Source organism: Pelmatolapia mariae, linkage group LG2 (assembly GCF_036321145.2).
Source record: "Pelmatolapia mariae isolate MD_Pm_ZW linkage group LG2, Pm_UMD_F_2, whole genome shotgun sequence".
Lineage (NCBI taxonomy): Eukaryota > Metazoa > Chordata > Actinopteri > Cichliformes > Cichlidae > Pelmatolapia > Pelmatolapia mariae.
The window spans coordinates 34,268,297-34,282,752 of NC_086228.1; the positions used below are offsets into that span (position 1 = coordinate 34,268,297).

At 43.4% G+C, this 14,456-nt stretch overlaps 1 protein-coding gene across 1 annotated transcript; it reads right to left on the reverse strand.

The window, feature by feature from the left end:
* Positions 1-208: 208 nt before the first annotated feature.
* On the reverse strand, positions 209-6,560 carry tbx22 (T-box transcription factor 22). Its single transcript, XM_063487817.1, has 8 exons — positions 6,425-6,560; positions 5,733-5,991; positions 4,475-4,576; positions 4,228-4,402; positions 2,065-2,229; positions 1,197-1,261; positions 868-953; positions 209-772 (listed from the first exon to the last, which is right to left on the reverse strand). Exons 1-8 carry the CDS (start codon positions 6,558-6,560, stop codon positions 246-248), a joined length of 1,515 nt encoding a protein of 504 aa, XP_063343887.1. The 3' UTR covers positions 209-245.
* Positions 6,561-14,456: the final 7,896 nt, after the last annotated feature.

Sequence of the window (14,456 nt, forward strand, 5' to 3'; positions counted from 1 at the left end):
GGCTTCTCTGGCTCTAGACGAGATTGCAGAATGAAAAGGAGCTGCTCGCAATCTGCCTCGGGATCGCTTGTTTGTGCTGGTAACTCCAACACGTGTGTGTAAAAGAGTTTATAAATACAAAGAAGCCCCACAGCCACATTTCTCCTCTCAGTCGGATCAAGGAGGATCAGCCCTTTCTGTTTTGTGCGTTCAGTTTTGGGATTGTTATGCTCAATGGGCCGGAGCCCGCAAGTGCGGTCCAGCCGTCAGAGGCAGTGGTTGGTGGTCGGGAGCCAGGGAGGCTGGCGCAGCAGACAGTCTGTAGTGTTTTCGGCTAGTTTGGGGTGCCGGGAAATGGCTGCGAGTTGGGGGTTCAGAGGGAAGCTGTAGCGGTAGAGGCAATACGGGCTTACAGTGTCTGAGAGATGTGGGGGGAGAGGAGAGCTCTGAGGGCTGAGAGGGCAGTGTAAGGGGAGCAGGCAAGGAGACCCCGGGGACTCGTGAGGACACGGGTCCCTGCAGTGGGGCGGTTTCTTCCCCTGCAGCGCAGAGAACAGCGGGAGGTCTGTGAGAGGAGGCAGAGGGGAGAAGCCTCTCAGTCTGTCTGCTCCCAGGGAGGAGAAGGCTCTGCTGGGCAGAGAGGAAATGCTGGGTGAGGTGGTGGAGGTCTTGCTGTAGAGGGGGAGAGTGAAGGCGTGGACAGCAGCGTCCTGGCAGGACAGCGGGTGAAGGGATGAAGATGAAGAGACGGGGAGGAGGCTCTTCACACTGCTGGTGGGTGACCCTGAGCTCCCTGTCAACGGACAGGACAGCAAAAAAAAATAAGACCCTGAATCAACACGTTAAAAAAGTCAAATCTCAGAAGTAAATAGAGCTGGAGCACTTTACCTTGGAGCTGTATGGTGAAAGGCTTGAAGTCCAGGCTGAAAGGGCCTCTCCAGGGATATGACTCCAGCAGGCCATCCAACACTCCCCTGCACACACACACATGTATTTATACATACTGTAAAAGCAATGAAAAATGTTATTCCAGGTATTTAAATTTTGGTACTGAGAGGTGTGAAATTCTGCACTACACAGCTCAGCTTTATTTGAAGGTTTTATGTGGCTTCAGATTTCAGTGGTTGAACTTTAAATCCCTCTTGGGTCCTTTAGTGGAGTACTTTCAGCTAAATAAAAAGTGTTTATGTTCAGCGTTCAGTGAGAGTTTGCTATACCTATTCCTTCCTGGATCTCTGAAGCCTTTGGCGAAGGGGTTCCTGTCGATCTTCAGTTTTGTAATCTGGCTCAGAGGAGAGGAACAGACACGGGTTAGAGTGGATTTGTCAACGGGTGACGTGCTTAAGCTAACAATGAGCTCAGCTTTTACAATAGCGTAGAGTGGCAGAGCACCCCCGCGGGACTGCATCTCCCAGCAGCACCCAAGGCGATCAGCCATGTCAAACAGGGGTTCTTGCAGAAGGGGTTCAGGGTCGTTCGGTTTTATCCTGTGCTTTAATAGGCCGTGGACGGCGGCAGTCGGCGCAGTCACAGCTCGTTACTGCGTTTCTGTAATAACACGTTCACTGATAGTAAAATGAGCCCTGATGAAAAGAGCTGGCAGTCCCTGTGGAGGGCTCTGTTACTGGAGGAATGGTAGCCAACAGCAGGGTCAGGTCCCCTCGACGGGAACACACACACACCCTCTCTGAGCAATTGGACCAGCAGAAAATCAGAACACTGCAAATTTATGATTTGGCTGCGAGCACATGGAACCGGGCCTCACTGGCTTCACAATGTGGACATTTTTATGAGGTCAAGCAGCCTGAGCTGTTCACTGGAACATCATCATAACAACCGTGCCAAGGAAGAAAAGGCTAAACATCTGTTTTTTGATCAAATCTGGCAAACAGTGGCAAATTAGTAACACAGAGTCACTGACTGATTTTTCTTTATTAAACATCACTTCATTTTTTTAATGTTCCAATTCATGAAAAAGTCAGATGTTTATTAAAGAAACGATCCAACATTAGTGCGCTTAGTTTCTGAGCTCAAACCTTCTGTTTGTGAGTCATGAAGTATTTCAGCACTGCTGCTGAGTGTTACCTGCTGGTTCTGGTAGGCTGTGACTGTGGTGAACTCTGTTTCTGGGAAGGAGAAGCTGTGCACTCCGTCAGCAGGCAGCGACTGGATCTGAGACAAGTCCATGCGAGGGTTGTGTTTGATGATGTGTACACGTGGCTTGTATTTATGCATCGACTGAAGAATGATCTGCATCAAGAGACGAAGAATGAAAGGCTTTTTATTTATTTATTTTTTAAGGCGGACCTCAATTTGGAATCATCTTTCAGATCAGAAATGGACATATCAAGTACTACAGCTGCATGTTCTTTTTTGTTTTCTATAAAAAAAACTTTAAAATAAAAAAAAACGTAATTTTGTAAATCTGTTATTTCCATTTTTTTGTGCTAACAGTCCAAAAAAAAAAAAAAAAGAAAATACTGCCAAAAACTACATTTTGCTGTACTTTGTAGTTTGTTTGTTTTTTAATGTAAAACACATTTTTAAATAAATTTCATTCTTAAAAAAGAAATTAAAAAAGTGGATTTCAGGCTGTTTTGGATATAAATCTTCTTCTGGTGCACTAGAGTAGGTTACATGACTAACAGGATAATGAAAGGAAATATCCAAGTCTTTAAAATACAATTATGAAGAGCTCTACATTTTATAAAAGTATTTAACACAAATGTGCCTTTCATCAAATAAACCTAATAAAACATCAAATATGGTTAAATATGTCATATTACTAACAAAGGTCTGACAAATTATTAGTAATACACTATTACAAAACAAAATATATGAAACAATTATTTTGTTCCTCATATATTGTCATGGAGTAAAACTGGTCTCCTAGAAGGTTTTGGGGGGTTTTATAGCACAATTTTTGAGGTGGAATATTAATATTATCATTTTTTTAATATTTGGGAAAGTAGATTAAAAACACTGAAAAGAGTCAAAACAAACATGTAAATGTAACAGCACAACTGTAAAAATTTGTGGTCCTAACATCTTGAGCAGCTGTGTTAAACTCACTTTGCGTCGTTATGTGATCTGAAATGGGCCGGGTCGGTGAAACAACATGATAAATGTGTAAAATTATAGAAAAGGCTATAATAGTTCACTGCTCTGTAATTATAAAGCCTAAAGCTCTTCTTAATTTACCATACAGTTTAATATAAACAGACTATCCTGTAATTACAAACGTTTTTGTTTTTTAAATTATTGTGGACTCATTAATATTTTCATTTTATTTGATATTTAATATTTGAAACAGTAACTTTCCTTTAAATTTAGCTCTTTATCTGTTAGTAAATTACTGTGATGTAGTATGATGAAAGGCGATGGAGGTGGAGAGGTTTTATTAATAGGAAAAGCTGTAAAATTTATGAAATTAAAGATAGAAATTGAAACTCTATCCACTCCTTCACATTTTCTATAGCTGCCCAATGGGCCGGATTAGAGTCTTCAGCGGGCTGATTCTGCCCCCCAGGCCTTATGTTTGACACCTCTGATCTAGACTATTTCTTTTCACAAGAGAAAAGCCCAATAAAAAACGGTCATGTGATATATGAGGTTTCACAGTGGAGGGAAATGCTTTCTAAAATAAACTCAGCACTTACTGACAAACAGCAATATGTTAAGAAAAAAAGTGAAGACAATAAAGTTAATTAAAAATGCGTAAATGTCTATGTGAGATTTTAAACTGACCATGAGTGATGTGGATTTCGAGAAAGTTATTCTTGTCTTTTTTCTTTTCTTTCTTTTTTTTAAACATCAAATGAATTTCACAAACACAAAAGTTCCAGCGTGGACGTATAAACACCAGGATCGAGTCGAAAAGCCTCCAGATGCCTCCCTGGTCACAACATTTGCAGATTGCTAAATCTTTCGCGGTAAACTTTGGAGCTGAGAAGGATTTCCGCTTCCTTCCTCCCTCTAAGACACCCAGGTTTCCCCTCGATGTTACAAATGTGTAGGAGAGCAGTTTAAGGACTGAAACTCTCAACGCAGTCAGAAAAGCAAAAGCAACACGCAGAAACACATAAAAATGATTAGAAAGATTTGTAAATATCACGATCTAATACACAAAAATTAAAGAATGATCTTCAGCACATCCGCTTAAAAAACGAACTCCCTTTTAATCTCAGTGCATCTGATCCTTTATCCAAAGCAAGAAGAGAAACAGGAGGCAGCGTGTGGGTTACCTACATGTCCCTTATCGTCCATCTCGTTGTTGGTGAGCTTGACTCGGTCAAAGCTGATGACCTGACGCATCCACGTCTCTCCTGCGCACGGCGAGTCCGGGTGCACGTAGAGCCGCGGCGAGATGCAGGAGTGGTCCGTGTTTCCAGCCACCATCCACTGCGAGCTGTGGTACACATACCTGCGTGGAGGAAAGCGCGTGTAAGTAAAAGGAAAAAACAACAACAACAAGAATTAAAAAATCGGCGCTCACCTGTAACGTTTGGAGTCCACGGGCATGACGTCCATCGCGATATAATACTGCTGGCAAGGGTCCAGATTGCGCACCTTGACGCGCACAGAAGGAAACATTCTCCTGATGAGAGGAGAGGAAAAATAACAAGAGAGAAGTCATGTTTGATCTCTTTAGTGAAAGCTGCTTAGTAAAACTGTTAAATGCGTATTTGGCCATCACGGATTTCAGTTTATAACGACGCCTTAAAGACAAGAAGAGGCCGAGACGCTTCCGCTTCTGCCGGCCAGGTTCACAGCAAAGTTCAGGGACCTCCAGGGGCCCTGAGGGCGTCGTCACTGTCCGAGATTTACAGCGCGTGTTGTCGGTGATTGAGTAAACGGAACTTAGATTTCAGCGCGCAGTCATGTTCCAATAACTCATTTATCTGAGCAAGAACCCGTTTTCTGCGAACCTGAGATAGAAACTTAATTACACTCCCAGCAACAAGGTTTCTCTGTGCAAACGATGCGTCACATAAAAGAGATCTTACAGATCAGCAAATGTGGGTAAAATACAGGCTAAGAATTATTTAGAAAACGGTTTCGTTCATGAATATGAGTTAATTCACAAAAGCAAAAGTAAGTGACATATTTCCACGTGATGAAAAGCCACTTTCAGTTTTTGTTCTGCACCTCATAATTTGTTTAATGATAGCTGCCTCATTAGTTTAGGGAGTGCTCTTATTGTACACTGTTGTTCTTCTGCTCGCCTCCGATTGGCTGTATCTTGATAGAGCGTTTTAAAATCCTCGATAAAGCCGCACCTGTGACCGCAGAACAGTTAATGTAATTATCATAGCCTGATAAGCCCGGTCCACATTGGATTTTATTTGCAACAGACGCTTTAACGCGGAAGCACACCTTCAGTTATCATTAAAAATGTAGACAAGTCTTTTTTAAATTTATTTGCGGGGGTAATCCCCTTCAGAGGCCTGGACTGAAAACTAAACCGACGGGTTTAAATTGCACTAAGTATCTGATTAAACTGTCGTTTTAACTGAAATCTCAAACTGTGGCACTAAAAACATAACGGCCAGACTGCACTGTATCTAGTGATCTACAGAAAAACGACTGTAGCTCTTTGCTTATTAACGTGGAGGCAAATACGGTTGGAGTTTAAACGTTTCAAATAAAAAAGCTGGTTAAAGTTAGTAAAATCAGCAGGAAGACGGCTTGTGTGGGGCTAAGACTTCACACGAACTTCTTTAAATTTAGTCTTTCTTGTGTAGATGTTTCACCTTCCGGCTTTAGTGATGATCATCTCGGTGCCGATCTCGTAGAATCTCCTCCACAGCTCGGAGCCCTGCAGCTCTACTCGGACCTCTCTGTCCGGCCGACAGTCGCTCTCCTTCGGCTTCTTCTCCTCGCTGCTCGGGTCAGAGTCTTCAGTCTGTGATCTGTCAGTCTGTCCCTGCGGGTCACAGGCTGAGGGGTCATCTCCCCTCCTCGGTGTCGGACATGCTTTCTGTAGCTGGTTGGTGGGATATTTATTCTGGTCTGAAAAGTGGGAAAAGGAGTGAAAAAAGAGAAATGAGAAAAAACACAGAAATGTGTCTATTTTTTAAATAATTAATGGAGAGCTAGAACTTTGGAAGCTCTTTTAATTTGGGGAAATTTTAAAAATTGGTAATATTATAAATCTTATTTTACTTTATTAAAGTTCCTAGAGCGAGCTAACTTTAGCTCTATTCCTCAAAAGCAAGTTCACGTGATAACTCTTGAGTTTTAACTGATTGAATATATTCTAAATCATGAGAATTTTAATTTTTGGGAACTTTAAATGTGGCCTAAAGATGAAAAATCAACTGAACCTTGCAACTAGAAAGTTTTGCGTTTTCTGTTTTTTATTTTTTTTTCCAAATTGTGCGTAAAAGTCCTTCAAATAAAAAGCAGCAGGATGCTCTCGGCGGTTAAGCAAAAGCGTCCTCACCGGGAAAGATGCTCCTATCGCCGCTGGCGTCAGCGCTGCTCGGCTCGTGCTCCTCCGACACTTTGATCCTCTTGCAGGGCTTCCCGACCAGCGCCTCCACCGAAAAGGCGTGAGCCCGGGAGCTCAGTCCCTGCATCCTGGTGGGAAACACCGTCTGTACTTTAACTTCGTCCCGCACAAAGTTCAGGGTCCTATCTCGCTCAGAAGAGGACAGGCAGAGCAAACACCAGCAGCCGCAGCACCTCAGGGAGCTCCGTGTGACGCTGCGTAATTGAACCGCTGCGTTCCCATGTGTTCTCCGAGACGCGCGCCCGCATCAAAAACACCTCCCTGATTATTGGCACGCCTCTTCTCTTCACTACAACATATCCCCCCTTTAACCGGATCAACTTCTCGCCTTCCCTCTCTCACAGAGAGCTCGTTCCTCCGGTTCCGCTCTGCGCGTCACCGAGAAGGAGGGGAGAGCGCGCATTCCTTCACGTGCGGCCCTGCGCCGTAGCAGACGTCCACCCAAGCTCTAATATAACTTGAAATTCATAATAACTGAAACGAATGAGAATAAAGTTCACGACAAGAGTGAAATAATGACATTCATTTCATAATCAGTATTTTTGCGCTCGACGTTGGAACTTTGGAACCAAAACAAGCAGACACTTGGCTCAGTACGCACCTGAATTAAGCTTATTTGAAATATCTTTTTGTTCCTTAACGTTGAGAGAAAAGTAAAAGGACTCGATAAATGGGGGATATTTTTGCTGTGTGTTACTTTGGTCTCGGAACAGCCTGTAGGAGCATGTTTGCGCGCGTCACTGTCCTCAGAAGACTCCAGAAATCAGGAAATTCAAAATTCTTAGGTCAGTTCATAAATTTGGGCAATGATCTTCGACTCATATCAAATAATAAAATTAAACGTTTAAGACAAAAAATACATTTGATGGCTTGAATTTATCCTTTATCTGCGTCAAATGTAAATGTTGTAATGTAAAGGACTTTTTTTTTTAACAAATAAGCCGTTCATTTGCATTCTAAGATGCTCTCCTATTTAGACGGCCCATAAGTAAATACACTTATTCTGTCAAATATTGTAAGGAGGCGAAAGGCACAAATATTTAGATCTGCTAATTCGGACCATCTGGGAGGTAAAATATCACCGTGAAACTCTCTGCATGTCTGCTGAAGCTAACATTTCCTATATTAATTTGAAGGCTTTCCGTAAAGCGCGCTCTCGTCTCCCGTTTCCTTGGTACAGAAGTGGGGTTCTGATTCGTGGTACCCGGTGAGGTTGTGCGCAATAGTCTGGTTCTCATAAATGCGTGGATCAGATGGAGTTTGGCGCACAGGGGGAAGAAAAAGGGTCTGTAATGACAGCTCGGGATTATTACATTACTTCTCGACATGAAATAGATCCGCTTTACACAAATAAAAGTCAGCAAAGGCTCTATTTAAAATGTTTTTTAATCACATGGTGTAATTGCTCTGAGGAGAAAACAAATGAGGGCTGTGTTTACAGCACGGTTGGTTTGGTTGCTGATGGAAATCTCTGACAACAGCCGGGAAATGGAGAACTATGACCAACCGGAATCACATGTTCCCTGTCATCATATAACCTGCTGTCGGACCCCGGCCTGGATTCGTGTTTATTCTTTCCTAACTTGTCGTTTTCTTGCAAAGCATCTCAAACACCCGCCGTGGTTTTAGGCTGGGGAGGGTGTAGCAGATCGGATCTGGCTGCGGCCTGCTGCTGCTGTTCCTGCTGGCTTTTATTGGAAAAAGACGCTCAAAACTGATAGAAATAGCCTGCGCAGTCTCTTTCCTCGCACGTTTGAGAGATTGCTTTCCGTGCTGTCTTCGCCAGTCAGCTCATAAATCTTTCTCATGGGATTATGGGATGTCAGGAGAGTGATGACGAGCGATCGCCTCGCCTGGCTTTCTGCTAAACGGCCCGGCACCTTCTTGTTGCTTTCTGATTTGGCGCAAACCTGCGGCCGTCCCGTTCAGGGATGGCTGGCACACATGTTTCCTCTTATTAAACACAATACGCGTGCACGCGCTTGGCGGAAACAAGGGATTCAAATCCAATTAAGAGGGAGGCCTCGGGTTTCCATTAAAGCGGAAGTTCGATGACCAGCTGCAATTAGGTTTCCCATTCATTTTTTCGCCTTCCGGCTGCTCGCTGCTGTTGATTTGTATACACGGCCTTAATTAATAGCGAATAATTGGCCTTAAACTAAAGGACCTTTATTTGTCCATAAGAAGTGTTTTTCTATTATCTGCACTTCAGTTTTCGCGTTGTTTATTCACAGCCATTTGTTTTTTCCAAGTGTGTGCCTATTTGGAGCTGAAGGCCAGGGCCCAAAGAATAATCACCACCAGCCACACACCCATGTGCTGTATGTGCGCACAGGCTCACAGCTCACAACGTGTGTGTTTATAAACAGGCCTGGCTGTCTGTGGCTCACTGCTGAATGGATGTGACGGGGCTCCCTTATGGTTTGTTTTAAGTTGGGTCATGTGTGTGTGTGTGTGTGTGTGTGTGTGTGTGTGTGTGTGTGTGAGGGTTATTCTGGGCACAGGATGCCAGCTCTCTTGCCAAACGTCAAACTTCCACTGCCTGTCTCCTGTGACGTTTGCAGAGTGATTAAATGTAGGACGGTAGCTCTAATGGGATGTGACCTCTCTGCTCTGTGCTCGTACATGGATGACGGCTCACCTGGAGTACTATGACTGCTATGACAATGATGTGCTCGTTTTTGTGTTGTTTGCTGATATCGTCACCGTCTGCTCCTGTTTTCCATTCGAAGTAGACGTGAAAAAGGACGCATAAGGCAGCGAGAGCCCAAACAGAAGCTATTCATCCTCATGTCATCATGTCCAGGGATGTGCATCTGTGTAATGTCACATCTGCTACTCATAACCTCTGCCTTGTCCCTCTTCTTGGAGGTACAGCAGTGTCTCTCAGACTTTCGTGTCCCTGCAGGAATGAAGCCTTCATTCACATTCACTGCCTCTGCATCTGCAGCAGCACTCATGTGAGAGTCACTAAGACTGATCACATCCTCTTCTACTTGTAATTAATTAACTCTGTGTGCCAGCACATCGTGGTTCTTGATTTGCTGTTGAACGTCATCCAAACGCTATCTTCCAATCAACCAACCCGAAACAACCGTCTTTTAATCACATTGGGATGGAAAAAGGGACAATTTCACCTTTTTTAAAACTTGTCTGATGAACCGCATGGTGGACAAAAGTTAGTGAACTCCAGTCTTGGGTATTTGTATCAGGCTAGAGCTTCTAAATGTGCTTTACAGAAATCTGATGATGAAATGGTAAAAAAATGTAAGAGACCCTTAAGCTTATCAGCAAATGGATTGTAGATCCATGTGCTGTTCATGTTCACAACTATGAATTTAATGATCATCATATACTCAACACATAAATCCGGCATGTGGGAGTTTCACACACTCTCTGCACATCATCACCGCATGTAAATTAATTTCTTGATTTACAGTTAGGTCCCCAAAAAACTTTTTTTTTTCTGAATTATTTTGTAGCTTTGCCTCTCTACACCATCTACACCACCACAGTGAATTTTAAACCAAACAATCAAGATGGGATTGAAATGCAGGCCTTCACCTTTACTTCAGGCAGCTTGACAAAAGTATTCATTAACTGCTCAGGAATTACAGACATTTTTATACACTGTCCCCAGTTTTCAGAGGCTCGGCAGTAATTCTACAGTTTCACGTTATTTTGTAACAAATTAAGCAGGCAGAAGATCTGGAGTTGACCGTTGAACTCTCTCATTTGGTCTCTCTTCACTGGAACCATGAGTTCTGAAGACATGTAAGTTCCAGTGAGGGAGGTTATTATTAGGAAGAAAAATCAACTATTAAAGAGAGATAGCAAAACATAAGGAGTGTCCAAATGAATAATAGTGTAATGAATTCAGAAAGACTACAGAGGAAACCTAAAGTTGGCTAGATGTTTCTTCACAACATCTAGCCAAGTCAAAAACACTTTTGAGGAGGTTGGAGTATCATTGTCTCCAATCAACAGATGCCTTAATAAGTAGGAATCCAGAGGGTTTACAACAAATTCAGAGGATTCTTGGGTATATGGGTTACACTTAAGAACAGGAAGGCCACATGAGACTTTGTCAGAAAACATCTTAAAGAGCCTGAACAGTTCTAAGATAGATGAAACCAAAATGAACTTTTTGGGAAGAGAAAAGTAACTGAAACATACCACATTACCTGTCTAACATGTTGCAGGTAGTGTTATTGCATGGGCATGTGTGGCTTGCAGTAGAGGTGGGACTCTAGTGCAGGGGGCGCAACTCCAGGCCTGTGTCGGCCAGTGTCCTGCAGGTTTTAGATGTGTCCTTGATCCAACACAGCTGATTTAAATGGCTAAATTACCTCCTCAACATCTCTTGTAGTTCTCCAGAGGCCTGATAATGAACTAATCATTTGATTCATGTGTGTTGACCCAGGGTGATATCTAAAACCTGCAGGACACCGGCCCTCGAGGCCTGGAGTTGCCCACCCCTGCACTAGTGTTTATTGATGATGTGACTGCTGATAGAAGCAGCAGGATGAAATATGAAGTGTACACGCCTGTACTCTTTGCTCAGATGCTGTAAAACAGATCAGACAGCCTTTAGCAGTGCAAATAGATAATGGCCCAAAACACACTGCAAAAGCACCACAAGAGTTTCAAAGAAATTAGATAATCTTCGATGGCCAATGGTCAGTCATCTGATCTCAATCCAATAGAGCAGCTTTTCAGTTATTAAATACAAAACTGAAGGCAGAACGACCCACAAACAAACAGCACAGACTCATTAGCCTTTACTTGACATGGAGAAATTACACTCACATATGAAATCACCCAAGAAAAGCCGTTTCTGAGCCAAGAGAAACGCCTGAAAAGGACCTGGTTGCATTATGAGAAGCGGAGGATCTGAGGCTTTTCAGCTTGACACATTTAAGGGAATGAACAATAAACAAACCCGTCTCCTGGAAGTTATGTTGATATGAAGCTAACTTGTAGTAATGGCGCTGTGTCTTGCGCTTCAAACTATGTTGACTTTTCCAATATTTAACCAAGACCACAATGTCAACCATGTGCCGTGAGCGGCTAAACACACCCATTAATAATGTTAGTCATAACAGTTCCCATAGTGGAAATTGGGAATACTGTATTATGAACATTGTGTTGTGTAAAAAAAAGAAAAAGGTATCCGGTTGGTGTTAAATTTGTACCAAAATGTATATGACAGAAAAAATTAGTATGAGATTAGTTTAGATAGAAAGCTCAGCCTGTCTCTGCTCCTCAGCAGCACATTTCTAAATCAACTACAGATCATTTAGTTTTGGGGGGGTTGCTATGAGTTATTACAATGGTTATAGAAGTGGTGAAACTTTGTCTCCCTCTGTGGATCCCCCCTTGCTGTCTGCTCTCTGGGTCTCTAGCCTGGCAGCATGTGGGGATCCTGGGCACGGGGCCTGGTACTGCTGCCCCCGCCTCCCCCTTTTCCCGCAGCGCAGGAAGATTTAATGGCTCATGTGTCACGGCATCCAGCCTTCACTGGCTCCTTCTGTCTCAGCCTGGTAACAAAGGGGCGAGGGCAAGAGGAAAGCAGGAGAGGAGAGGAGCGCCTCTGCCAAGATGCAGCCCTCCTCCTCCTCTCACCACAAGTGTGTTGTGAATTATCTCCTCCCTCTCCCTCCCTCTTTTCTCTCCCTAAGCTTTTACTTATCCCTTACTACTCACCCTCTTCCCATTAAAAACATATAGATCTTCATCTGTCCACAGTGCTTTCATGAGGCCAACTGTGAAACTGACTCTACGGCACATTCGTCTCACTTGTTTGGATAGCTAATTCTTTTTGATGAAAATTGCTTTCTCTCTCTCCCTCTCTCTCTGCCTGCCTCTCTCTCTCACTATCTCCCCCTGGCTGCCAGTAACAGTGTGGTTAATGGCTGTGGTAAAAAGAAACAAAAACAGCCGTAATTGATAATGAGAGTCAGACTCTGCATGTGAGGGTCTGAGCCGAGCGTCTTTTCTCCCTCTCAGACAGCCCAGACGGGGCAACTCTGCCAAGCAGGACGCTGATTGAACGGGGCACCGGGAAAGTTGGGATTTAGGAATAGATCTCTGGGAATGAGAGCTCTACTTCCCAGAAGGATGTCAAGGGGTGAAAAACTAATCTGCCGGGTGTTAGGGTGTAATTTTCTAATACTGTAATGTGTAACTACCGCACGATTTTGGGAATGTTTGGATAGAGCGATGCATAAAAGTGAACGACGCTCCAACGTAAATACACTTTCTGGATGGCTCGCTGACTTGAGCAGGAGTTTGAAATGTGTTGAGTGCTCCTTTCGGTGTTGTTAACACGTATGGTGAGAGGGGGAAGTAGTAATTATTTGAGGGGGGGAAATCCGTCGTTTCACATGCATGCGGTGGAAAGCTGTTGAGGAACCGTCACGCATGTCTTTATCTGTTTCTGTCCCACAGCGCACAATCGTTCTGAACACCAATATTTATTTTTTTTTATCAAAGCCACACCGCAGCAGAGGAGGGATTATTTTTAGATTTCCCTGATAAATGAGGGGTTTCGTGTATCTGGATGTGGTCGCAGGCGGCCGGGGAGAAGGGTGAAAATTTAGGAGAAGAAGAAGTTGGGTGGAAAGAAAAAGAAAGAAAGATCTGGCAGAGCCACAAAAGCTTTTAAAACATGTGAAAAATCAGCAGTTCTTTAACAGTTAGCTTGTCATTTTTATTTGCCTCTTCAGATGGTGGCAGCGGTTGTCTTTAAGGCTGTGCCAGCTGGGATTGGCTGCTGGCTCGAAGGCGCAGGCCTGGCCCCGGTTAGCACTCTTATTATCATCACCACACACTGTAATTCACATGCCAATCACAGCTCTGAGGAGCGCAGGACAGAGGGGAGCAGGGGCTGGTTAGAAGGGGGCCGCCGACTGGAGTGATGGGCCGGGCGGGGTAGCGACTGTGTGCTGAATACTTCCAGCAGGCCCTAATCGGACCTTTCATTCCCACATCTCTGCAGAATGAGTCTGGATAGCGGTATGATCAGTTATACAGGGCTGGCCTGTGCTGAAGCAGGAGGCCGTGCTGGGCTGGCTGCTGTAAGAATAGCAGTGACCTCTGAGGAAGGTCAAACTGTCAGAGTTTGGCTGGTTTGGCCTGGCTCGAGTTAGACACAAGCTGGGAGAGATGGCGCAGAGGAGAAGAATATAGGAAATATTAATCTAGCAGAATTCTCAGTTTTTAAGCCAAAAGTCACAAAGCTGAAAATGCCTGTTTAAGCTAAAGAACAGTGGGTTATATGCTGTACATGAATAGTTTAGGAAATTTGTTTTAAGATGAACACTGTAATTCCCTTTGGAAAAATACTGTGCTGCAATAGATGTCTTTTTACTCCAGGGAAACTCTACAACCTTCTCTAGATAACTGTGGCTGTATCGGCCCCTTGTAAACTCAAATGGAGGATAGTTACTGAATTTAGATGCATCATTAACATTTAAACTATTTAATATGGGCTGCAGCACACATAGCTTTAACATAACGATTAGCTGTTATCAATTCTAAATTATGCTGGGAGTGCGGGAGTTACGAGATAGATAGATAGATAGATAGATAGATAGATAGATAGATAGATAGATAGATAGATAGATAGATAGATAGATAGATAGATAGATAGATAGATAATGATCCTACAATAACAGAGAAAACCTCAATAATCAGATGACCTCCTATAGCAGGTGTTAAACATCAAGCTTGGGGGCCAGAATCAGCCTGCCAGACATTTAGTCCCAAAGAGCCATGCTGACAGGTTTCTTCCATTTATTACAGAAACTTTTTTTCATGATGTAGAAAAACTGTGACTTACTGGGTAAACTTCTGTACAGTGACAGAAATTCCTGCCCTATAAGCAAGAACTTGGCAAGAGCGGGAAGAAAAACATCCCTTTTACCAGGAAGAAACCTCCAGCGCAGAGAGAGAGAGCCCT

What these genes read in the sequence shown, in the direction of transcription:
- tbx22 (XM_063487817.1), bottom strand. Translation starts at nt 6,560, where the DNA reads ATGCAGGGACTGAGCTCCCGGGCTCACGCCTTTTCGGTGGAGGCGCTG. An exon ending in AGAGATCCAGGAAGGAATAG is followed by an intron (nt 954 to 1,196) that starts GTATAGCAAACT and finishes GTGTGTGTGCAG; the next exon opens with GGGAGTGTTGGATGGCCTGC. An exon ending in TTTCACCATACAGCTCCAAG is followed by an intron (nt 773 to 867) that starts GTAAAGTGCTCC and finishes GTCCGTTGACAG; the next exon opens with GGAGCTCAGGGTCACCCACC.